General features: G+C 36.4%; 1 protein-coding gene across 1 annotated transcript in view; it reads left to right on the plus strand.

Moving 5' to 3' along the window:
* The window catches only part of LOC128989158 (uncharacterized), a 38,275-nt gene extending 12,792 nt beyond the window's left edge, over positions 1-25,483 (plus strand). The window contains exons 2-16 of the mRNA XM_054411026.1: positions 4,328-4,443; positions 5,467-5,655; positions 8,097-8,381; positions 9,189-9,363; positions 9,683-10,604; positions 10,903-11,132; positions 12,169-12,339; positions 14,480-14,642; positions 15,665-15,775; positions 16,490-16,563; positions 17,132-17,265; positions 17,523-17,714; positions 20,485-20,634; positions 21,743-21,857; positions 22,349-25,483. Coding sequence (XP_054267001.1) covers positions 4,328-4,443; positions 5,467-5,655; positions 8,097-8,381; positions 9,189-9,363; positions 9,683-10,604; positions 10,903-11,132; positions 12,169-12,339; positions 14,480-14,642; positions 15,665-15,775; positions 16,490-16,563; positions 17,132-17,265; positions 17,523-17,714; positions 20,485-20,634; positions 21,743-21,857; positions 22,349-25,335 — 6,014 coding nt within the window. The 3' untranslated portion in view covers positions 25,336-25,483. The remainder of the gene's footprint in view (positions 1-4,327; positions 4,444-5,466; positions 5,656-8,096; positions 8,382-9,188; positions 9,364-9,682; positions 10,605-10,902; positions 11,133-12,168; positions 12,340-14,479; positions 14,643-15,664; positions 15,776-16,489; positions 16,564-17,131; positions 17,266-17,522; positions 17,715-20,484; positions 20,635-21,742; positions 21,858-22,348) is intronic.
* Positions 25,484-25,827: the final 344 nt, after the last annotated feature.

A 25,827-nucleotide genomic window follows, 5' to 3' on the forward strand; every position in this document is an offset into this window, starting at 1 on the left:
TGGCGGTGCTAATGCTCTATGCTAATGTCCGCAAGGTTGCGTTTATATCTGTCCGAGAGGTGTGCAAGACGAGTGCCAGAACTACAAGCTCCGTGGGTAACATATTTACTGGCACGAGGTGATAAAAACTGCTCAAAATGTGCCTCGCTGTCTTCCGAGAAGTGACAGCGCCGTCACAAGTCGCTACTAGTTACTAGCACGTGGGAGTGTGCAGCAACATGTGTAATTGACATACATTGTTGTATGGTTTAACCATTGACCATAATATTTTTGACCGAGAATTGTGTCGAGGTATGTGTCGTACTATTGTCTTTGGGATATTGAAGTAGACATATCATCTCTATAGAACAGCTGAAGCTGTTTATTTATTGAAATAGGAAATAGTTGAAGAACCTCTCAATAGTGTGATACTGTCAAAATGTCATTCTCTGCACTAATACCCTCTTGACTATTGGTACCAAACATTCCATCTCTATGTAAAATTTTTCTCCATTTTTTAACCCCCGGAATGGGAAGCTGAACAAAAGTGTTAGCGTGAACCTATTTAATGTAATTGTCCGATGATATGTTGCCAAATTTCATTTGAATAAAATAGGTGTTGTAATCAGATGTTACAATCTCTACCAGCCAATTTCCATGCAATTTACTCTACTTGTGTTTATATATTTGCTGTAAAGATTGGTCCTGGTTGCATCCAGCATATTTGAATCTGAACGGATGGTGTTTTTGGCCTCTGAGGATCCCAAAACAAAAAGCAAATCGGTCCCAGGTCCAGGTCTTACTATGAGACCTAAATTAATAGCTTATTTCCAATACATTTGGTAATTCTCTAAAAGAATTGTGCCAATTTGTGTACGGTAATTTGTGTAATTTGAGCTCTTGCAATTTAATATGAAAATGACCAAGTATGAATGGAAAAGAGAGAGGAGAGAGCAAAGAACAATGAAGATGCAAGACTAGTATCATGTTTTCTCATGAACAATGCTTTGTAGCTGAAGAAAAAAAGTGTTTAAAATCATGATATTTTGATTGTTTGTGAAGTCAAACTTAAATGAAATTGATTTTACAGTAAAGAATGTAATTTCAAGATATCTTTTGGGAGGAATGAGCACTGCCAAAGATAAACTGTTTACGTTTTAAAATAGATTTGGACTGAACTTCCAACTAGGGCACTCTACACATTCCAAATGTCAGTAAAACAATACATTGAAACTCTAACTTGAGGTGAATTGTGTACAATCCGCACCCAATAATGAAACTGTACAATAGTGAGACTGTTAAGAACATGTGTAGAGAACATTAAATGAGACATATAATTAATCAAGCATATTATAACAATACCTTGTACGGGTGGAAGAAAATAATTATTCAACCTTTTCTCTTTATTGTGTATGCTAGTTCGATTTAAATAATCACAAATTATTTCAAGGGAAAAGAGTTCAAACATCTCAATTTTTTGTGGATGTGCCAGGGATAGAACCACAATTTTTCTCACTGAAGTCAGAAATTATTCATTAAGCAAACAAATTGTGAGGCGACAAATAAGTGTTAACTTAGTAAAATTTTTTACAAACAACAATGGGGTTTTTAGGGTGGTGAAAGAGGTTTGTGTTATACCGACAATGACCGCGTGAAAGATTGACACAGACATTGCAAAAACAACAAAACTGTGCAGTACACCTGACAAAGGTATGTTTAATTGATCGGTTACCTTATCATTGATGAATCATGACTTTACAATTTTTCAGTGCTATGATACAGTCACTCTCTGTAAAGCTAAGCAACATGAACTTTTGAGAAAACCATAAGCTGCACACCTATCAACCACATACTTGAACGAAATGTCTTGATGGGACACTTCCCAAAAAAATATTACCTACAACATTATTAGTATAGAACTACCTATATAAAAGAGTTTTATCTTCAAATTGTATAGACTAATTAGTAGGTTTGTCATACCACATGACACTATGGCCATGAGCTTTTCTAATTACAGCAAATTGTGTGCATCTATGTAATTTTTAAGGTGGTGCGAGTACAGATTCTTAGACCAAATGATACGGTTGATTCTTCATAGCAACATTTTAACACTAAGTCCCGAAATTGTGTGCCCTTTTGTGAAACTAATGAAAGTTTATCAGTATCAATTTTTGTGAGCAACATTGTGTACCCATTCCACAGCATACATGCGGTTACATGCTACAGCTGTACAGCATGTGAGGTGGTAGAATTCTGTAAACACAACTCAACCTTTCAGGCCCATTACACAGATATTGTCGGTTGTCTAAGCCAAACAAACAAAAGTTCAACACTAACGGATTAGTGTTTAGTGTTGAGAGGGATCTTGTTAGTGTTATTTTTAGTGTAGTGTTGGAAATACAGGCTGGACTGATGTAGTGTTAGAGTAGTGTTTACAGGCTACAGTGGCAGAAAAAAATAAAAAGCATGGTTTTGAATCTTAGTGTCCTAAAACACACAGTAGGAAGATTTAAACAATCAATTTAAAATTGATGATATGTACTCAGTTATCTTTATTTAAAAACTATACATTTCAGACTTGTATGCCCTTGTACTCCGTTCGCAAAATTTAGGTGGTTTGAGGGGAAGCAATTAATTGCATCCCCTCCACCTCACCTTTGCTTTTAATAACAGCCGACAGCTGATAAGTACGATAATATAAAAAGTGGTGGGAAAGCCAGGATACCTTCCTTTAAACCGTCTTAATTTGGTGAGCAGAGTATAGAAATATGGGAGAGCCCCTGATCATAATGTGTTGCACCCAGTGCTCGATTTGTAAAAAATGAGGTGCCAAAACTATAACCTATTTAATGTGATTAGTACCTATTTATGCCATATTTTTATTTTTCTGAAAGAGAGGTACTAAAACGCCATTCTGCTGCGTTCCTCCAAAAATCAGGTTCAACCTAATGTTCAGGGACACTTCCATATTCCTAATGGTATAGCGAACAGAGAGTAAGGTAGCTAGTTATTAAAAAAAAAAAACATTTTTGTATTTAAGATTAATAGGAAGTTTCACATTATCCATTTTGCCACTATAGAAGGGTAATGCATTCAAATTGATCTGGGCCAGGGAAAATATTTTAGCTAAAAAGTGGACATAAAAAAATATAAAAAACTACAAAATTAAGCAATGCAGCCACATGGTTACCAAACTGAGTCAGCTCTTCATAGCAAAGGAGTACAGAAAAGGAATTTGATCTACTATGAGTAGTTTAAGACAAATGATTTCATTAAGATACTGAAAATTAGTCTTTTGCTTATTTATGATAACAAATGTCAATTACCTAATGGGATAACAGATGAAGTTCAAAGAGTACAGAAAAATGCAGACTTTATCGGCCAGAAGCTACATGTAGTAGTATAACTTTTAGCTAGACAGAAATATTAAATACCCCCGCCGCAGCAAACCTGCAGACTAAGCGAATTTCCATTTGACTGATTGGATGTACACTGAAATGTCTACTTAAAAATATAACATTTATTCCCGATTTAAATAGAATTAGTTTAACAAGTACTTAGGTTTGCTGCATCAGGGAGGGTAAAACTGTTTTTTTTTGTAAAATGTTAATAGTTAGTAAGAAATAAAAACATTTTCCAAATTTGATCAAAATATCTTCATAAACAAGCAAACTACAACAGTTTACTTATTCTCCATAAGAATAACATGGGAATTTTAAATTTACAATTTTTTGGAATTTTCTCCGTTACCATTAGGCGCATAATAACGCTTCAATATACTAAATTATTTGTTTTTTTAAGCTCTACAAAATGGTTTGGAAAGAAATTGCAAAATTTTATGTTTTTTGGGTCAAAAATGGGAAAAACCTATTTTTACCCCATAAAACCCCCCATAAACCCCCGTTCCCATGATCCGATCATGCTGGATCGCGAACTCGTTCGAATAAACATAGGTTTACACGTTTGTACCAAATTTCATCAAAATCGGATCATTTTTGCTTGAGTTATCGTGCTAACGGACACATATATATATATATATATAAATATATAAATATATATATATATATGAATTTGAACGAATGGTGTTTTTGGCCTCTAGGGACCTCAAAACGAAAAAAAAAATCGGTCCCGCGTCCAGGTATTACCATGAGTACTACGGTAATAGCTTATTCCCTATATGGGAAATTCGCTAAAACATACAGCGAAAATCCTGTTCAGCATATTAACTCAATGCTAAGCCTTAGAGTTAAATATTTAAACACAGTCTCCCATTATAACAAACTTCTAATCTAAACCACTGACTTATGCTCATAGAGTGGAAGTAATGTTATCGGTTCTGTTTGTTCAGGGCTGCAAGAGTGTACATTCCAGAGAGAGTTTTTGGACACTAAGAGGAGTAAATCTTTGGATGGCGAGGCTCATATGATGACAGGGGAACTTCTGGATCACAGTGAGGCAGGAAAGGTAATTATATTTTGTAGATGTTTATTGAAGGTAAATAGTTCACAGAGTTGAATAGTTGCAGTATATAGTGCTTTTTAAAGCTAAAGTCTTCGCCCATCTTTAGAATGAATATTAAATTTATTTATTTTTAGTAAACATTTTTACTCTTGCTAGACAGTTAAAATAGCTTAGAGATAACACGAGTCAGTGGTGGCTTTAGACCTTGTCAAGAGGAGGGGCTACCGAGGGCTTAGGATTGTGAGAAACCCCCCAATAAAGGAGGGTGGTCCGGGTGTCCTCCCTAGGAAAGTTTGGCATTTTTAAAGCCATTTGTAGACTTTCTGAAGCCATTTGGTGACTTTCTAAAAGCCATTTTTTTAATGTCTAGAAATGTATCCAAAAACCTATCGTTACGTTTTTTGGACGAAATATATGTTTAAGTTTATTTTTTTAAGCAAGGAGGGCTTTAGCTGCCCTTCCCCCCTTGGAACTACCACTGACAAGAGTGCTAGTCGAATCACTGACAATTGTCATTTATTTGGCACAACTCAGGAAACACATGTGCAGTACCTTAAAGACAACATCAATCGATAGTCATCATCAGTCTTTGTGAATCAGACTATGAATCTTCTAGTCAATGTATGCCCTTTGAGGGCTCTTCCAAGTCGATTGTACAAACTTCAGATCATGGGAAAAGCTGAAATTCAAAGGTTAAGCTTGTTAGATTGAGCTATGTGAAGAGGAGATCTTCACATTTGTGGTTCTATTTTTGACTGTATATTAATATTAACAAAAAAGTTGTGGTTACTCTTATAGAAGATTTTGTTTTACAGCTTTATTTCTGGTGGTTTGATGAAGAAGTCATACAAAATATAAATGCTCCAAAAAGGTCTTTATCAAACTCAAACTTTTAAAATTGACCTATAAAAAAATTTCATGGGTATAATAATTGAAAGAAAAAAACTTAAAAAAATAAAAAAAACATGACTAGTTGCATATTAAATCAAGTGGATTACTTTGATTAGCTTAGTTTTACACTTTCAGGAGCATAAAAGTGGCCAATCAGGGCACAAAGGAATGAAAACTCCATGGGGAAAGATGAAGGATATCATACAAACACGGACAGGAAGTGTGAAGAAAAAGAAGGGAGATAGTGATGTGGAAGAGGATACAAAAAGTGGTATATCAGCTGGGGAGATGCACACTCAAGATGCACTGTACCATGATTCTGAGGTAAAGAAGCACAAGAGATTAAATTAGATTTAGGCCTATAGGATGCGGAAACAACAGCGTGTTCATGATTTAAGGTTGAGATTTTAGTTTTTTAAATGTTCTTTTTTCTTTGACAAAATCCCTTATCCCTTGTGAGATTTTTGGGATGGGGTTTTTGGGGAGTAGTGCTTTGAGTTTTACCAAAATTGAAATATCCTGGCCTGGCACATGTGCTCCAGGTAAAAACAGCAATGGGATTTTTCCATCTAATTCCAAAAGTCATTGACTTTGGAATACTAATTGTTTAGGTGAATATCATTTTGCTTTTAAGATTTTACATTCATTGTTGTTTTATAATCAGAATCAAAAATCTTTATTCATATTGCATGTACATACACAAATAGTGTCAATGTCAATGTCAGGCTATAACAATTTTTTTGTACATTTTTATAGTAACACTGTTACTAATCTAACAATAAATAAACATTTGGATATTATAAAATAAAGGTACCATATAAAAGAGCAAAAAAACCTGGAACAGGCTGCTCATTTGATTTTGATTCAATTCACTATTAACACAGCAGATTGCGAAGTACAATGATGACATGATAACTTTCATATTGGCTCAGTCAGCCAAGATCAGCTGTTCCTCTGGCCAGAGTCATTTGTTGAAAGCAAGGCCAACGATGAAGAGTTGCCTGCCATCAGAGAAAATTGCACAAATACAGATAAGCTTATCTGTTAACCTATAAACACTGGTCCATTATTTGGTTTTGTTTGAAAAGTCATGCTCTGGTCAGTATACTGTGCAGTTTAGACATGTACATGTTTCATATGAATTAAATCAAATAGGTTTGTTGTTATTTGATGCTAGGTAAGTAAAAACTATTGGTCAATGCAGTCTTTGTGGTATTTTAGAGACTTTATTCATGAAAATAGCATTCAAAAGGCATTTAATATTGATAAATTAATGACACATAACTATAATGACATTAAGTAATGTTTTAAGCCAATCCTATACTCTAATACCAGCTATGTCTGTTTTTCTGATGTCTTTATGTCTGTATGTCTGTCTGTCTATCTCAAAATCCAGTGGAAGGATTTTGACTTATTAGGGACTTATAGCCCTAGATTGGCTTATAACGGAGATTGGCAACAGCCACTACGTCAGGAAAATTCGTAATCATATTTCAATACACAAGTCATTTCAAATAAAAAAATTTAACATTGGCCTTATAAGTTGCCAAGTAATTATGTTGGTTGAACAAAATAACAAGAAAATTGTAAACAAAAGACTTGTAACATGTGTTTAAAACAATAAAGCCACCCACAGTTTACTAGCAAATTACAATATACAGTACAAAGGGGAAAAATCAGTTGTTACTATTGAGCAAAGATTACTCTGAAGATAACTAGACATAAAGGAAAATACTTAAAGTGGTTTAGATACCTGCATTTAAGTAATCCAATGCATTGCTTTATGGTGCAACCGGTTTCAACTCCCTGGAGTCATATTCAGGCTTGCAAGGATATAAGTTGTCACTTCATTTGAAGGTCGTCATAGTAAAAAAAAAAAAACTAATAAACACTTATTACGAACATTGAAACTTGAGCACTGACGTTTAACATTTAAAAATCACACACAAAATTACTGAGAAGGTGAGCGATACGTACTGGCCGGATGTGAAGCCTAGACTGTGTTCTCAGTAATTTTGTGTGTGTTTTTTAAATGTTAAATGTCAGTGTTCAATGTTTGTGATAAGTGTTTATTCGTAAAAAAAAAAAAAAAAAAAAAAAAAAAACTATGACTACCTTCAAATAAGTGACAACTTTATATCCTTGCAAGCCTGATGACTCGGCAGAGTTGAAACCGGTTGCACCATAAAGCATGAATTGGATTACTTAAATACAAGTATCTAAACAACTTTAAGTATTATACAGTAATCCGGAGGCTAACATCCATCAATATAAAAAAGGAAAATAGTTCTGATCAAATACTGATTATTTTACTTGGCTCTTTCCTACCAAAATTTAATTCTTCAAGTACTGAGGCAATTGTTAGCAAACTTTGGTTTAACATTGAAATAAATATTTAATAATATTATATTTATTTGATGTACATTAGAATCTAAACCATCGACTGTAAAATAAATTAATGTGTTGTGGATTGCCAGGTTAAAATTTCCATCATTATAAATTAAAATTCCACTGAAACTTAAATAAAAAAAGCCAAAATTAGTAGTAAATGAAAAACGTGAGTTTTCTTTATATAGCTTTTACAATCAAAATAAATAAACTATACTTAGCCATTGCTCAGTTCCCCGGTATACTTCTAAAACATTTAAAAACATCCCATACAGAGTGGAGAAAGATCCTTATAATTTACCATGATTTTTAAAAAATTAGTAATATTTGATAAATGCCTACAAACTATTTATTACAAAATCTTATTCATCCCTCAGATAACATGTGACCACAGCTTAGAGGGGACCGAGACAGACGTTCTAGGAAGGACTTATGACAAAACATTGAAGCGGAAGCTTGCTCCTATGCTGACAATCACCCTGCCATCAACGGAGGAGTTGCACAGTGGAAATGAACCGGAGAGTGTGGCATCGACAGCGACCAAAGTCTCGACTAAACCTCCTCCTAGTCCTCAGACAGACGAGAGACATCTTAAAACCTCAGTGAAAGGAAGACCTGAAGAAGGCGGGCTGCGGGATAAGAGTGATCATGTGCCTAGAAAGGTACTTTGTGTATTGAGTTTGTGGTTGATATTTTCATGAAATATTGGGGTATATTTCTTTCATATGATGGCGAAAAAAGTTTTGTCCCTACGAGTCTACTGAACATCATATTCTATCAAAGTCAATATGATTTATCATTTCAATGGTTCTGGATAAGAAATCAACATGTTTTAGTCAGCAACAACTAAAGAAATGCTTGGTATTTCAATCGATAATATCTTAATGAATATTATCTTACTATCTTAATTTTTTATTACTATTTAGCTCAACATTTTGAACCACTGTCTTAAAGATTCAGTTATTGAAGTTATTTTAGCAATAGGTTATAGGGAACAGAGTTTTAAAATGTGGCCTTGTTTATACCTTTGTATATAACAATGAAGAACACCTTCCCATGCTGAAAAAAATTGTTATTGAATGTTGTAAATCTAAGATGTTTTACACGGATCACATGCAACAGTCCATTATTGACTTTCATTTTCTTCGGGGAGAAACAAACCGATATAATACAGTACTTGTCAATTACAGTCTCCTGAGGTTCCCGTATTGATCCTGAGAAAAGTCAATAGCTTTTTGATGGTTGAAAACTGGACTCATCCATCATTGGACTTTAACAAACTATGTTGGCTAATGTAACAACTAATATGATGATAAGTCAGTAACAAAGCTACAAAGATCATCTCACGACATTCTACACCCATCCTTCACTCTAATATTTTTTCCCCCAATGAGGCAGATTAAAATGAGTAGATTTTGATGATAAAGATGGCAAAAGAATGTTCTCAAGTTTCAAAAAAATATTTACAGATATCTGGCGGCAGTGCAGGCACCTCGCCTCCCACTCCACGGAGATTGTCTAAATGGTCAAAAGTGAAAAATGCATTTCTAACATCAGGAGCTCAAAGTGAGGACTGTCTTCTGAGGGGAAGTAGCTCAGTTCCATCCAGTCCTGTTAAGTCTGCTAACTTCACTTACGACATTGGTAAGACGACTTTATAAAATCAATAAAATGTACGGTAGTCGATTAACAATAACCTCTACAGTTGACTTACCTTAAGTTAGTAAAATTTACTATATTAACTGAATACTCGTTTTGTTTTGAAAGCCAAGATAATGAAGGTACTCATATTGTATAGTTATAGAAAAGCTAGAGTAGCTTAGCATCATGTCATTTTTACTAAACCTTGTTGGATTCAAGGATGGCTAAAGTTTGACTAATTTAAAAACAGCGTATGTATTCAAATCCATTATTAGTTGAAGGATAGTTAATTATAGGAGGGTACAAATTATTTTGTTTTCAGAGTCTGATGAACTAAGCAGTGGGGAGTTCATGGACGACAGCACTAGGGACGACGATGTGTTCCCAGATGCATCTGAGGAGGTCGGCGAAGCATACATGAAACACGACAACATTCAGGCAGAGATCCAGAGAAACTATGAGGAATTGCAGTTGAAGCTCAGTCAGGAGTTCCACAAGAAGCTATGTGAGTGGGAGAGAATGAAGAGCAGTGGCAGTCCCGGAACTCCTCCTTGCAGTACCAGAGTTGGAGGAAGTGGATTCTCCAGCGGAACTTCCAGCGTCGGGGACGATTCTCCTCATGACAAAGGGTTCCGGAAGAAGATGGAAGAGTGGGAGAAGATGAAAAGCCCGAGCACATCCAAGCACAGAGAATCTGTTACTTTGCAGCAACTTGGCGAAGAAAATCTCAGCCCAGACTTCAAGAAAAAGCTAGAGGAATGGGAAAAGATTAAATCTACTCAAGTTCCTCAAACGCCCGACATTGTTAATATTTCACAACCTCAGTTCAAAAAGAAGATCACAGAATGGCAGCTTTGGCGGCCAGGAGTTGTATCTTCTAAAAGTGATGTGGGAATCTCCAGTATTGCTACTCCACCAGCTGATCTTCCTGATGATTTCTACAAGAAACTACAAGAATGGGAGCGACTGAAGCAAGGACATATAGAAACAGACTGTGCAGGGAATAAAACTCCAAGCCCAGCTTCATCTAGAAGAGACTGCAGCGAGCACAAAAGTGGAAAATCACAAACCAGCCCAATCAGCAAGAAGGGTTCTGACTTTGGCTTTCAACTGAAAATTCAAAAATCAAAATCACATCATGAAGTCAAAGAACTCGCTTGGTTGGAGAAGGAGCTTCACAAGATAGAGCGGGAGAAACAACGGTTGGAGAGAGAAAGGGACAAATATTTGGAGAGAGAGGCAAGGTAAGAATATATTTATATGAATTGTTGTTATATGTTTGTGTTAACAGTACCTAACCATACCTTTCTATGGATCCGTTCTTAACATATTTATTAAATAATGAGACATATAATTCCTTCAATACTTTATCCTGATAATTTCTGTAAGTTCTTTAGGTTTATGTGAATATATAGAGGGGCTACCAGTTGATAGATAAAAGGATTTAAAGCTTTAAATAATTTTAACATGCCATACTTTAAGCTTTAGGCTGCTAAAAGTACTTTATCTCCCGATCTCTAGTAGAATATTCCTCTGTTTCAGACTAGAAACACTAAGAAAAGCAATAGGCGCGAACTTGAAGAAGCAAGAGATCCTAATTCCGACATCCACTGGCTTATTTAGGTTCGAAGGAATCTCACAAAAGTTTACTCGCAAGTTGTATGAGTGGGAGAAGGCCAAAGGCATTGGTCCAGAGGCGTCAACTTTTGCACTCCTAGATCCTGGATATCAACCCCCCGGCTCAGCAACCAGCACGCAAGAATCTAGCATAGGCAAGTATTGACTTTTAGTATTTTTTCCACACCAGTGGCATTTTTATTTTAAGTCACAACTAGTTAAGTATTAACATTAACACTTTTAACGGAAAGTGGTCCAAACCAATTAAAGGTTTGTGGATGTACTGGGAATTGAACAAGTCCCTCCTGCATCGAACTCGCTAACCACTAGGCTAGCAAAACACCCAATTTGTGTTATAAGAATAATTTTTATCTACATGGCTAAGAATTTCACCAAGCACAAGGGGGATGCAATGTAAACAATTTGTAGACTTACACATACCTAGATTTGAATCATGACAACATAAATTGTGATCTTTTGTCTATTGTAATTTTTATAAAATGGGAATTATCTGATAACACTTGTGTCTAAGATAAAGTACATGCAGTATAGTTGATTTATGATTGTAGATGTTCTATCAGGTTAACGACAGTTGAGATGCCGGAGTATCCAATTTCAATAACAGATTCATCAACCACATGCACCTTAATTTAATTCATTGAGTTTAGGAAACCAGTGTTTTATACATCAGTGCATTAGTGAAGACGTTTTTAATTTTTGGTATTAGTGTACATTGTAGGCCTTTTTTACACCATAGAAGTTAGGGGAGAAGTGATTGAATATGGCAAAATCCATGGATCACTGTAAATTAATTTCTGTAAAAAACAAACTTAATTTGTAAAAGTTCAACTTTACATTTACTGAGTCACAGTAGCTAGTAATATTTTAGTTAAACTCATAAAAGTAATTTACAACAATGCAATCTCCCAAGTACTTACTTACTCTTAACTGCTTTGGCCATTTGTACAATCTTTCAAGTTTAATTCTATATTATATTCTATTTTAAACTTGATCCAGGCCAGCAGTTTGCATGAGATGTGCTATGGGCCCAAGAGATAGTTTCGTCCCTCTACGCCTCCCTCTCAGGGAAGTTTTCTCTTCATTGCGCCCCACACAAACCTAAAACCGAATATATTTACTCTCTGAGTCCATTTACTAAAGCAGCCCTGACTTATTCTACACTTTGTCTAGATGGAATGGCAAGCATCGGCTCACTCCTGACTAGGTCTAAGTCCATGGGTAGTGTTGTGGACATTGTAGCAATGACCGCAAACCAAAGTACATTAACTCATCAGCCATCCAGTCTGTCACTGAATCATATGGAACAACTGGAGAACAACCAGCTGAATTGCACACTTAGAAGTAAGTAGACTCGTTTATCATTAAGCATAGATAGAACGAGACATTCCATTAGCACATTGAAGCTGTGGCCGAATAAAAGTTATGTAGTTAGTGGTGTAGTGGAGCGGAAAGAAAGAACCTATACATCAAAAGGTGACCCGTGTTTTTTCTCAACAATTGTGAGCTTCCACACTTGAAAATTTACAACTACAGCACCGATCAACAAACCTACAATCAAACAAACCTACTTGTTCCCGGTGCAGGATGATAGAGAAAAGGGTTGATTATGGCAGAAAAGAGCCTTTCCAAAACATTGGTTTTGCCACCTAATCACCAGCTACCGGAGACTTACTCTTCTTGCACCCCTGACAGTAACCTTCTGTGTGCATGGCCCCACTAAGTCGATTAGTGCCAGGAGAGTGGTCGAGTATAAGGCAGACCCAACGTTTACTTTGTGGCTTGTACAGCGTTTTGACCCCATCTGCAAAGTGTCTTCTTAGGGTTGTATGACTGTACGGTAGTTTAATTTAGCCTAGGATCGAGTGTAGAGCTCTCCTGTCAATAGACAATAGACAATAGACAATTTCTTTATTACAATTTCATCAAGAAATGTTACAGCGTCAAATTTTACAGATACAAAGTGAAATGGAAAAGCCTCTTTGGTGTTGTGTGTGGTCTTGCCATGGAAAGAACTCATTTAGGGTGTAGAAAGCTTTGTTTACCAGCCATCTCCGTAGCTTCCTCTTCATCAGCAACGGGCCTCCAATTTTCAAGTGGTCTGGTAATTTGTTAAGCATCTTCACTCCTGCATACAGTGGTTTCTTTTCAAACATTGCTGTTCTGTGGCCAGGCAGCACGTAGTTTCCTGCATATCTGGTGTTGTATTCATGTATATCTCTTTGTTTAGGCGGGTCTTTGGTTACACAGTAAAAACAGTTTCTAGGATGTAGATGGAAGTCACCGTCAGGATGTTCAGGTTTTTGAAGGCATCTCTACAGCTTTGTTCTTTACTTATGCCTGCTATTATTCTGATAGCCCTTTTTTGCATAACCAGGACCCGGTTAAGATTGTCCATAGTGGATCCACCCCAGACAGTGATACCATAGCGTATATGGCTTTCAAACAATGTATGGAATGCAGTCCTCGTTGCCTCAGGGGTACTAGTCTCTTTGATTCGTTTTATGGCAAAGCGAGCTGGCCCGAGTTTTTGGCATAGACAAAAGCTACATGACGATCCCAGGATAAATTTTCATCAATTATGACACCTAGATGTTTAATTTCTTCAGCTGCTGTCAGGTTGGGCATTTCAGATACTGTAGACTTTTTTTTACAAAAGTAATTTGCTTGGTCTTACTTTCATTGAGGACTAAGTCATTTTTCATACAGTAGTCCTGTGTCATATTGAAAGCTATATAGGTATTTACCTCTAGTTGATCTATGTTTCTATTTGCTGTAAGCAGCACAGTGTTGTCTGCATACATGACCATCTTGCTGATGTACTCCTCAAGGTATTCTGGGAAGTCATTAATAAACAGGCCAAACAGAACTACTACAGGCCAATTACCGCTTTAAATTGTATACACCAACTTTCTGGCCAAAACCAGGACTAATAGGTAAACTCACTAACCTATAGCATATTTGATATCATATAAGCTTTTAGTATCAAAAACTAAGAGAAAAACTATTACTGTCGCGATAGTAACTCATTTTCTGGCTCATTCAACTGCGTCCTACTTGATCGTAAAATGGAACACCTGATCCAAAGAGATGCGTCTACCTTGGAATCCAAAAGTCAATGCTTTAACATACCCATTTGCAAATTTGACGGTAAAGACTCAATAATATCAGTTTACCGGTAAGTAGGGAATGGGTATGGTCCATCAATCCTTAAAGAGTTGAATGTCTGATAAATAAATTAAATAAGTTAATTTCCTGAATGCAAAACATCTTCAGCTATAGATAAACTTATAGATAACTGTCGATAAATTTGAAAAATTCAGAAAAAAACAGTCATGAAATTACTATAGTTCGGCCGCTTAGAAAGCGACCTCCTCCAGCATTGGTTTAGCATTAGCGCGCAGGTTGTTTTCTAAGCGGCCGAACTATAGACCATGCAATCATTTAGACTCACATATTTTATCTGTCAAACCTATCTACCTAGATTCATTGGAGATGGGAGAACCGCAAGCAGTTATTGTGGATATTGAGGATGTAGTGGAAGAGACAGCTGCTCCGCTACCTTATACTCCAGCTGTGGAGTGTCAAACTCCGGTGTACTGCTACGCTCCGTCAGAAGTCACTCGTCTTATAGACTCCAGTGGCAGGTATTGTCATAGTAATCATATTTCATTTAGTTAGGTACCACTAAATCAGTAACATTCATTGTTACTTTTAAACTTTACACATTCAAGGTTAAAAACAAAACACCTGGTTGAAAACAGAAACATCAAAGAGTAAAACAATGAATGATGATACCTCTTAAGATGCATTCATTTTAATATCCAACCCTTATGCATCAATATCAGAAATATGTTAGGTTATGGCTAGCTTAAACATCTTTAGAAAACAGAGTGTGGGTTATAAGCCACCATGTTTAAAACAGGATAACTTAATGAAGACTTTGTAAGAAGGGTTAAAGGTTGGTAGAGTTTTCTTTTGAAGAGGAAAATTTATTTTGCAAGCATTCCCTAAACCTCAATTTTTGTTTACACTCTTTGTACGAGGGTTGTCTGTAAGGGCCTCTATTGAACCGCTCGCTGCAACCTAGAAGGCCATTTTAAATCTGAGAAGAACATCATGTTCTTTACCTCATCCACGGTTACTCCAGCCGGTTTTCACCTGTTTGCAACGATTCTTGACATAGAAGCCGAAAACAACTTAGAGCCGCAGTTACACGAGGCCAGTAGAGCAGGCAGGTTATGGAGCAGGTTACATGCCTCTGATTTCAAGTTACTTGAGGCAGGTAACCTGCCCGCCAACTAGCCTTGTGTAAACGCGGCTTTAGGGATAATTAGCACAACCCTCAAGTATGAATCTCGTCTGTGAAAACTAACCTCGCAACAAGATTCACTCTTGGCAATATGTTGATTTTACTTCACATCGTTTTTGGCTACTACGGAAAGCTAAGTACCACAGGGGTGGGAAACTGGCATAGAGTAGTAGGATTAAGTCAGGTTTTTAGTTTACAGCACTGGCGTCAAATTTGAAATAGCTCACTTGGTCTTAACAGAAGCCCTTTTTGGAGACCTTAATTTATGTATAACTCTCTTAACTATCAACACTATTGGACTGATACAATAGCTCAGTGTGGTTTGAGATGTATGCGTGATCGGTAGTGTTGTGGCAGTGACAGTGACCGAGACCTCAGATTTGGAGTTCCTACTCAGTCCAGCATAGAACTGCTCCATGAGAACATATCCCTCCTGGACAAACTGCAGAGGAAGGAGGATATATGCAGGTGTGTTCTTACATAGAGTAAACAATAATAAATTACAATATATGTTAGTAAGAGCTTTATCATGTTATCAGAATAAATGTCAGCTCTCGAGTTTATGAGTGGTATGGAACCAAAGCTATTAAATGTGTAGTATTTTTTATATGAAGATTACATTTATGGGAATGATTCAATAATATGGTTTGTACCATTAACAAAATTGTAAATCAAATGTTCTTAAGTTGTAATCCAAAGCAATTTAATTTATTCCTCTTCAAGGACGACATGAAAAACCGAGTTCTGTGTTTAGTATGAGCACTTGAGTATAAAAAAATCAATAGACATAAAATAATATATAATGTATAATTTTTTTTGTTTAATGAGTAATCTAATAGAAGTGTCAATAGAACCTATCTATCTATAATAGAATAGTCAAGTGTTTTCATGTTTTTAATGACGCCATCAATCCCACGTGGGGTAAAAGAAGAAGAACCGGTTATAAGGTAATAAGAATAGGTACAAATATTTTTCAACCGATCAAAAAAAGTAAAAAACGAATGTTTTGTGTACATCACATCTTCTTCTGATGCTTACATCAAACATCCACGGATTGTTATAAGCTTTGTGGCCTGCAATACAAAAGCTACAGTGAATTTGGATCTAGGTGTCAATATAAACTTCTTGTAATATCCCAGTCTAAATAAAATCTCTGTTCTTCTTACATTATTTCTTTTACAGAGAATTGGAGAATAAAATAGATGATGTAGAAGACAAACTTCATACTACTGAAAGAATCCATAGACAACATCTAGGTGAGTTCTCTATAATTAGACCATAGACAAATAGTAAACAAAAATGAAAAACAGTTCATCCAGTAGATCCTAAATTAAATTAAAGATGACAGAGCCCCTTGACTAAAGTACTTTCCAAATCAAATTCCATTTTAATCCCACAGTGGATTCTTTAACTGCACAAAGTATAACAAACCTTGATTAGACACATTATTATGAGAAGTTAGTTTCAGAGTGTTATCTTCTTGGAAGTTTTACTTATTGACTGTCTAACTCAATAGCACTGAAAAAAATGCATTTTTACCGGTTTAACCAACAGCCAAGACTTGCATGTGTCCCTTGCTTGAGACATAGATCAACTCCTTCAGCCTTCAACCTTACACTTCCCTACCTACATGGGTCTCAGGCCTGTTCATGTAGGCAATGCAAACAAAAGCAAGGAAATAACCAAAATGAATGGTTGTGGTAAATTATTGTTTTCTTCTTTTGGATTTAAACAAAATCATAATTTTCCTGTTGGAATTAAATTTTAAGAACAACTGTAATCAAGCTGTACTGATAAAGAAACATTGATAATTTTTTCTCTTAGGAACATTGGTCAGTGATGAGGCTCAAGAGGGAATAACCCCAGAACAAGAACACAATGTGGACAATATAAAAGAGAAACTACTAGAACTGGAGTCACAACAAAAGGAACTACTTGAAGAAGAGGTAACTCTACAGGTGAGTGATGCTATATAAGACGAAGAAAAGGTCTTGATAACTTCAAAAATTCTTGATTAGATTGTTGATCTTCATCCAGCAAAAGTAATAGGAGTTATAAGTTCAGGAGCATAAATTTCCATTTTTATTTTGCAAATAATGTTGGAGTTTTTCAATACATTTTTTGGACCACCTAAACTTAACATATGTTAACTCTAGATAGGTATTGATCTCCTAAAAGAGTGATGCTATGAAATAACTTTTTTCTTTGATTTTAGCACTCTTTTGTAGAGCACAGTGAGCAACAAGCCCTGATAGCACAAGATCTGGTGGGCAAAGTGAAGCAACTGCAAGACAACATTGCGACAGGGACAACCGAGACTGACAACAAACAACCGCAAGACAACTCTGACGGACAACCGGACTCATACTCTCATGTGCAGGAGTTGACAAGTCAACTGATACAACTGGTGATTATATTATAACTATTGAGAACTCAATATTTTTTTGGTTTTAAATTAAAAACTGGGTTTCCTGAATTTTTCTCTCATCATATGAAATTAGTCTGGAGTTGTCACTATAAAGAAAGAGTGGTAGTCGACCAAGTATTAAAATTATAAAAAAATTACAGTCTTCAAATTGTCAACGTTTGTTTTATTGTTTGAGAAAGTAAACTTGTTATTAGTAAAAAAAAGGAAACACAAAGAGATCCTTTAACAGGGATATATTTAAGTTGCCAAAAAGCAATTGCAGCCTGACTTTGCTTATATTTAAGCACATACTGGCTAGTCTACTAGGAAAGAGCTCTCAGAGAATATTTTTTTAATTTATGCTTCTAATTTTGAAACCTTGGATAAAACAATGTTGTGTCTTTTCTCTTTTGATGTTTGAACCCTAAATACTTCCGTCAAAAAATTCAAAAAGTGAAATTTTCTGAGGATGGTTCCTCCCTATTAGATTGCATGTCCCTATCTTGTCAAATGCTATTTTTTTAATCACAGTTTTTATTATTTAAAAAATCCCTACTATCCAACTGGAATCGGCCTCGGCAAGGTTGGATAAACAAAAAGGTCAAAACGCAGAAAATTTGAAAACAAATCTACAGTATTGCAATTGTGTTTAAAAACTAGATGGCGTTCGCAGAGGCATCCACAAAATTCAGTGGAGTCATCAAGGGTTCATATTATATTGTTTTTGTCATATTGCAGTAAAAACTAGTGGTTTTTAATGCATGCGTTGCGGGTCTAAAGTAGCATTTTTACTCTTTAGCACAGAAAACATACTACTGTACTATAGCAGTATGTTTTCTCCGTCTTTAGGGAGTAAAAATCGTTTTTAGCCTCTATGAAGTAAAAATCAGCTGTTGTCGACTCAGTTGTAAATTTCTATTGTAAACGATTGCATGTATCGAAAATATGTATCGATTCGTGCTTCGTAATCATTTTAACCTACAGTCTACAGTCTCTTCCCATAGCATTTTAACATTGCAGATATATTAATCCATTCCCAAACTCAACACTGCCCACCTTTACTACTTCCTTCACCACCCCCTACGTTGTGGACCTGTTTCCCTCTCTTCCCATAGCATTTTAGGATTGCAGATACAGTAATGTAATTGCCAAAGACAGTTCCCACACTCTGCACTTCAAGCCTTACTACTTCCTTCACGATTTCCTACGTCATAGACCTGTTTTCTTCTCTTCTTAAAGCATTTAAGTATTAGATACATTTATCTAACTGCCCAAACGGTTCCCCCCCTCTGCACTGCCAGCCTTTACTACTTCCTTCACCATTTCCTACGTCGTGGGGCCTGTTTCCTTCCCTTCTCAAAGCATTTTAGGATTAAAGATACGTTAATCTAACTGCCACAGACGATTCTCACACTATGCTCATACTTTACTACTTCCTAAGCCACTTCCTACATCGTGGACCTGTTTTCATCACTTTCCATAGCATTTTAGTATTTTAGATACATTAATCTAATCGCCATAAACAGTTCCCACACTCCGGCACTTTAGGATTGCAGATACCTTAATCCAATCGTCATAAAAAGTTCCCACACTCTGGACTGCTCGCATTTACTACTTCCTTCACCACTTCCTACGTCATGGATCTGTTTACCTCCCATCCCATAGCATTTTAGGATTGCAGATACCTTAATCCAATTGTCATAAACAGTTCCCACACTCCGGACAGCTCGCCTTGACTACTTCCTTCACCACTTCCTACATCGCGGACCTGTTTCCCTCCCTTCTCATAGCATTTTAGGATTGTAGATACCTTAATCTAATCGTCATAAACAGTTTCCACACTCCGGACAGCTCGCCTTGACTACTTCCTTCACCACTTACTACACTGCGGACCTGTTTTCCTCCCTTCCCATAGAATTTTAGGAATGCAGATACCTAAATCTTATCGTCATAAACAGTTTCCACACTCCAGACTGCTCACCTTCACTACTTTCTTCACCACTTCCTACGTCACGGACCTCAAGCTAGTGCCGTCATTTGATTATATTTATGATCCATACCGTTTCTGTTCTAATATCTGTGGAATAATGCTATCAGCTATTTCTTTATCTACAGCATTCAAAAGTCAACAGCTGATCATATGTCTTTGTTTATGTGTCAAATACTGCTTTCATAAGGATTACATTGAAACTTTGAGACCCAGTGGGGCAGATTCCTGAGACACTTTTTTAACGACATATAGATGTTGGCACTCACCGATATGGTCTTTTTCACCATGCAAAATTTGAAAACGATTGATTCAGCCGTCTAGGAGGAGTTTGCGTATTACAAAATGCATAAGAGTCGACGTATAAGAGCTTCGCTCGCTCCACTCAATTGTCAAACCTATTCATAGTTTTAAGTTTGTTTTTCATTGAAATCGCAGATTTTAAACTTTGCAACCACACAGAGAGATTATTAGGTTTGGTTTATTATTGAAAAAATGTGTGGTAGACCGCTGAGACAATCAGATAGTACATAGAAGTTCAGATGTCTTAAGTCTGGCACATATCTTCCAAGTAGAGACTGGTGCAGCACTTACCTGCTGATGCGCATGATTATACCACACAGAATGACACACAGCATCTTGGCACTTGATCGTCAACATGGTCCAGATAACAAAAGAGCGGTAAAGTCTACCGTACTAATATATTTGTTTCAAACATAACAATTCACTGTTTTTAACAAACCACTTTCTACAAACCTGTACAAAGATGCATGATTGTCCTAGGCAGAGAAGCTGGAACATGCAGTTGGTGAGAGGAACCAAGAGATATCTCTGCTCAGGAAGGCACTCAACTCCAGCAGCCGAGCTCCTAGCATGCAGAAGCTGCGGCTGCATCAGCACTGGTTCTCCACAGACTCTGTAGCAGCCGTTGGGGTAAGTCTGCGTCAAGTATACATCACTAGTGCTCAACAATGTATCAATAGTGTTCTCATAATATGATAATAGTTAATGATAAGTTAAAACTATTGACAAGGAATCTTAAATGAACAAGACCATAGATGAATGAACCACTCACAGACTGTGCTATAGCCTAAAAGTCTATGGCCTCCCTGATTTTTGTTACTACCCCCATTACAATTCTAAAACTAACTACAAAAACATGGGGGTTGAATGTCTAGTTTTGACTAAAGTCAACGCTTAATAGCCCCTACACCCACACCTGGTCCATTACACACGCTTAACCTAAGAAAATTGGGCTTACTTTGATAGTTGATGAGATATAAACATTGCTATAGCTTTCAATAATTTGCCCTTTTAGTTTGATCCGCTAAAAGTTGAAGGATTTGACAGAAACCAATAACCTTCATCAGCACACTCTGTCAATGGTTCAATTCAACAAAGTCCATGTTATTTTAAAGCTGACTACCGTACATCTGGGAATGGCTGGAATATCTAGTACCATCCGGCATCCATAGTTAAAGTTTCACTCAATTGTTTTCAGCTTGTTTTTACCGACGTTATGAACCGACTACTTGGTGCCATACCACCTAACATTGACGATTCTAATATACAAGATGGAACTAAAAACAAACACACAGAGACACAATACACATGTACAATATCATGGGCACCAACAGGAATTTTCATCAGGAAGGAAAACCGGTATCGTGTTTGAAGTGAACCAGTATCAGTGTCAGGGGTTTAAAGAAAAGGCCCTCCTCCACTAAAAGGTTTATGAAAAACACATTAAAAATGAGTTTTGGCTGTCTAAAAGCCCTCAATAATCCTTAAAAAGATTTGGAACAAGCTTATTTGTCACCACAGTCTGTTTGTAACCTTACAGACCTTAGTGGATTTAAAATATAGTTTTCTCATTGGGGGGCATGACCATCTTACAGGCATCCATGTGAATGATATATGCCTTTTGTGTTGGTAATTAAATATTGGCTTCATATTTATCATGTTTTTTACACTTCACAGACCGTCATTTGAAGTTTCTAATGTTTATAATATTTGTATTATTAGCTTACTCTATTTCTAGGTACCAGAAGTATTTCCCTGTACCAACTCTGAAGATTTGACTGAACTGCCTGTCATCCTGACTAACAAACTACAGGAGCTCAAGTCTTGTCTGGGTTCTCTTACGCCCACCCCAGGTAAACTAACATGAGTAAACCGATTGGGGGAATAGAAGGTGTTATTGTAATTCCATTTGATTGTGTAAGATACTTGGGGCTATGATTTTTCTTTAAATTTTCTTTTTGTAAAGCCCCTGAGCACCAATATTCATCAAAATCCATTCATTTATTGAAGAGTAATCAATTTTTAATAATTTTGCTTGTTGTAATATTAGACATATTAACATTGATGAGCCAAAGGTGGAAGAACTATTGCTGAGTGAGTGCTATTGTGAGTGTTCTACTAGCTCTAGTTATCAATACATAATACTGTAATACAAAATGGTTTAACCCCAAAAACAACAACAATTCTGTAGCTAAGCAAAAAATGTTTGGTTGACAATAACTTATGATTTATTTTGTCCTGAATATATTCTAGTTTGGTTAGTCATTGCTTATTTATTACTAGTTTACTATAAACGAATCTATATTTAATCTCCATTATCATTTTACTTTCCTTTTTGTTTTAGAGATGAACACTCAACCTGTATTTGCGCGGAAGAAAATCTTGAATGTCATCAGCCCAGAAAGTCCTGAAGTAGAGACAACATTTGTCTTCAGTATTAGAAAGAAAAGTACATCTGATGGTGTGATTATTGGTGAATCCTCAAAATCAAAAGTTTCTGAAGAAGAAGGAAATGAAGCACCCCCAGTTGAAGAACAGCCATTAAGTCTTGAAACACTAACTAAAGGCGAGTGTGACGTTGAAGCTACTAAAAATGACGACAAAGATGGTGAGGAATTAAAAAAACCTCATGTTACTGAGAGTGTGGTTGAGTTTACTTACCCTCTGAAGACTTATTTTAGGGAAGATTCTAGAGAGAAACGATTTAAGAAAAAGTCTGGATATGTTTTATCTGATTCTGATGATACAGATTCTGACATTGATTCCACAAAGAAAGGGGCACCTTCCACTTGTAAACCTATCGAGAATCTTGAATCAGAAAATGTTCAAGAAAATACCACTGTGAAAAAGTACAAGAGAAGTAGGCATAATTCTGGATTACTTGAACGAAGAAGAAGCAGAACGGATAGTAAAGAGGAAAACAGCGATGAAGATGAAGTAAGTGGCACAGGACTCTTTGATTCATGTGCAAGTAAAAAGTGCATCAATTATGAAGAACGTTACAGAAAATCTACTGTAAAAGGGAAATCATTACCAAAAGAAACTGAAAATGTGAATAATTCTTTAGGAAATAAAGAAGAATTAAGTATTAATGTAGGTATGGAGGATACCGCAGAAGGAAGTATAAAACCATTACACAGCCCAAAGTGTGTTTCACGTAGATTAAAAAAAAGCACAAAGAATCCAAAGGAGAGTAAGAACCTAAATGATAGTAAGTGTTTAACATACAACTTTTGCTGCAATGCTGAAAGTGAAGATTTAGTTCCCAATCAAGAAATGGCGGTGAATGTGTTTGTGCCTACAACGAGAAAAATATTTTCCCCAGTTCGGAAAGACAGTAAAGGAGAAGCTTCCTCTGTTATTAGCTATGTCGTTGAAGATCCAGTTCCAAGTACTTCTCTTGACATCACATCGATAAATGTATCTGATAATCACGAAGGTATTAAAAAAAACAACGATGAAGTAAAAATTGGCAGTGAAAATCAAGATAGTATTGAAAGGAGTAAATGCAGAAGAGATAGTACAAGTAATAAACCTGACTCTGAAGAAAGTAATAAAGAGAAACAATGTGACAATAAAAATAAGAACGAAGACAAACCCAAGTTTGATTTTATAATGCCACCATGTTGGATCATTAAACAAGTTAGAGCACAGTCAGCATCTCCTGCTCTTCAGAGAAGGGCGATTCAACTTCGCAGCAAAGAAAAAGTGGCAGAAAAGGAGAATGTTGATAAATTAGAAACCAGCGAGAGTAAGCAAGATTCTAAACCACAGGAACAAAAACAAAACGTTTTACAAAGTAAAGCGGAGGATCTCAGTACCAGTAGAACAAATAAGCCAAACGATTCAGCATTAAATTCTAATACTGAAGAAAAAGCTGATAATAACTCATTAGACACGTTTTCACTGAGAGAGCAATGTAGGAAGAACAGCTCTTCAAGTGAATCTGTAGAAAACAGCAGATCTATACGTAAGGAAGGTACAATACCTTCGAGTTTAAAACTTCGATCCGAAGCAGGGTTTCCTCCAATTTCTCCATTGACTGTCAGGAGAGAAATGAAAGTCATGAAAGAAACGGCACCCAGTATACGAATGATGATAGCAAAATACAATCAAAAGGTGCACGAGAGTCAAGAGCTTACGGGTACAAAATCACCAGATAGTGGAGGCCAATCCCCTGTAGCCTGGAGATCTCCGATTGCAGAACGTAGAATACGATCTCAAATGGAAAGGTACCAAGAAGAAGTGAAGAAAGCTTTTCAATCAAGTTCAAAAGCAGATTTCTATCCTTATGCTGCTTTAGGGCAAGTGCAGAAGTCAGCAAGTGCCGGTTACATAAGGCCTTTTGAGAAAGAATGTTCTAACGATAGCATAAACGATAGATCAGAAGCTAAAGGCTCATCTCAAGTTACTCACGGTATTTTAAAATCTTCAAGTGTAGGGGCTATAAAATCCATGTCCCCTCTACCTCCTAAACGCAATATAAACAACTCTGATGTAAGTTTACAAAAAGATTACTCAATTTCTACAGTATTGCAAAATAAAACACAACCGAGACCTCTTGAACAGAACGATCCAGAGAAACATGGTAAGGGTAGTTGTAAAAATGTTGATTTTGAACGTGAAAAAATGAAATTACCACATATACCTCCTATACCTACAACACTTCTTGATGATAACACGATATATCCTTTGGACAGTAGTCCTGAATCAACTAGACTAAGAGCCTTAAAAATTAAGAAAGCAAAAGAGGAATTTTTATCGAGAGGTTGTGTTCGATCAAAACAACCCGGACAATCTGCACCAAGTACTCCGGACACTTCATCGCAAAGTGATCGAATGCCTTGGACAGATTCTAAAAGTAGGTTAAGTCAGATAAGTTGTGGAAGTGAGTCAAGCTACGAGAATGTACCGATGATATTGGTCAGTGGTAAAGACCAGTCACGCGATCAAGAAGGCGCTTTGCTGGTGAAGAGTGCCAGCGCCGGCATGATCAACATAGACTCTGCTGCAAGCACAAGAGTTTTTGGCGGAAGTGATGTAGACAATAGTGATCAAGGTGCCATACCCAAATCAAAGTCCGGGATATTATCAAGGTTTAGGAAAGCTCGGTTAAAAAGACACAAAGACAAAGAAAATGCTAAGCTCAATACTGTTTCAACACTATGCCGGCAAAGTTTGGTCGTCGATATAAATAAAAGAAATAAAAATTCGGATACGTTGCCGTCCTCCAGTAAGAGTTGTCCTTCATCTCCAGTTCTTCACAAGAAGGACCAGACAACTTCAGGAAGTTGGATAAGGAATCCTAAAAGGATATTTAAGCCTAAGTGATTAGTAATTGTATGGATGGAATGATAATGTTTAATGTTGATTCAATATGTGTATATTTGAGATTAATTGTTGTTTTATACAGGGAATAAGTGTGTAACCAACTATTTTATATAGCAGTTTTAGTAAGTAAAGAATTAATTTATTAATATACACTGTATATGTTTACCTTGTTGTGAATTGTCTTAGTCTACAGTACTAAATTATAACTTCATGTTGTTTCTTGTCTCAGGATTACTGTTTTTAGATTATAAAAGGTATAATGTTACCTGGATCTGCCAGAGTAATCCAAAGGCTGTCTGTCGAGACTACGCGTTTCGAAGCATTAATAGCTTCATCATCAGGTCTTCAAGAACACTTATCACTCATCAGAGGTTGTCAAATAAATATAATTTTTACAAACATACATACGAAAAATAGTAGGCCTACGAACCGCGTGCGCGCACTTAGACAGGTTTTTCATGACATGCGCACACGCGGTTCGTAGGCCTACTA

Source organism: Macrosteles quadrilineatus, unplaced genomic scaffold, assembly GCF_028750875.1.
Source record: "Macrosteles quadrilineatus isolate MER2022 unplaced genomic scaffold, UCM_ALF_1.0 Scaffold_3__2_contigs__length_128488019, whole genome shotgun sequence".
NCBI lineage: Eukaryota > Metazoa > Arthropoda > Insecta > Hemiptera > Cicadellidae > Macrosteles > Macrosteles quadrilineatus.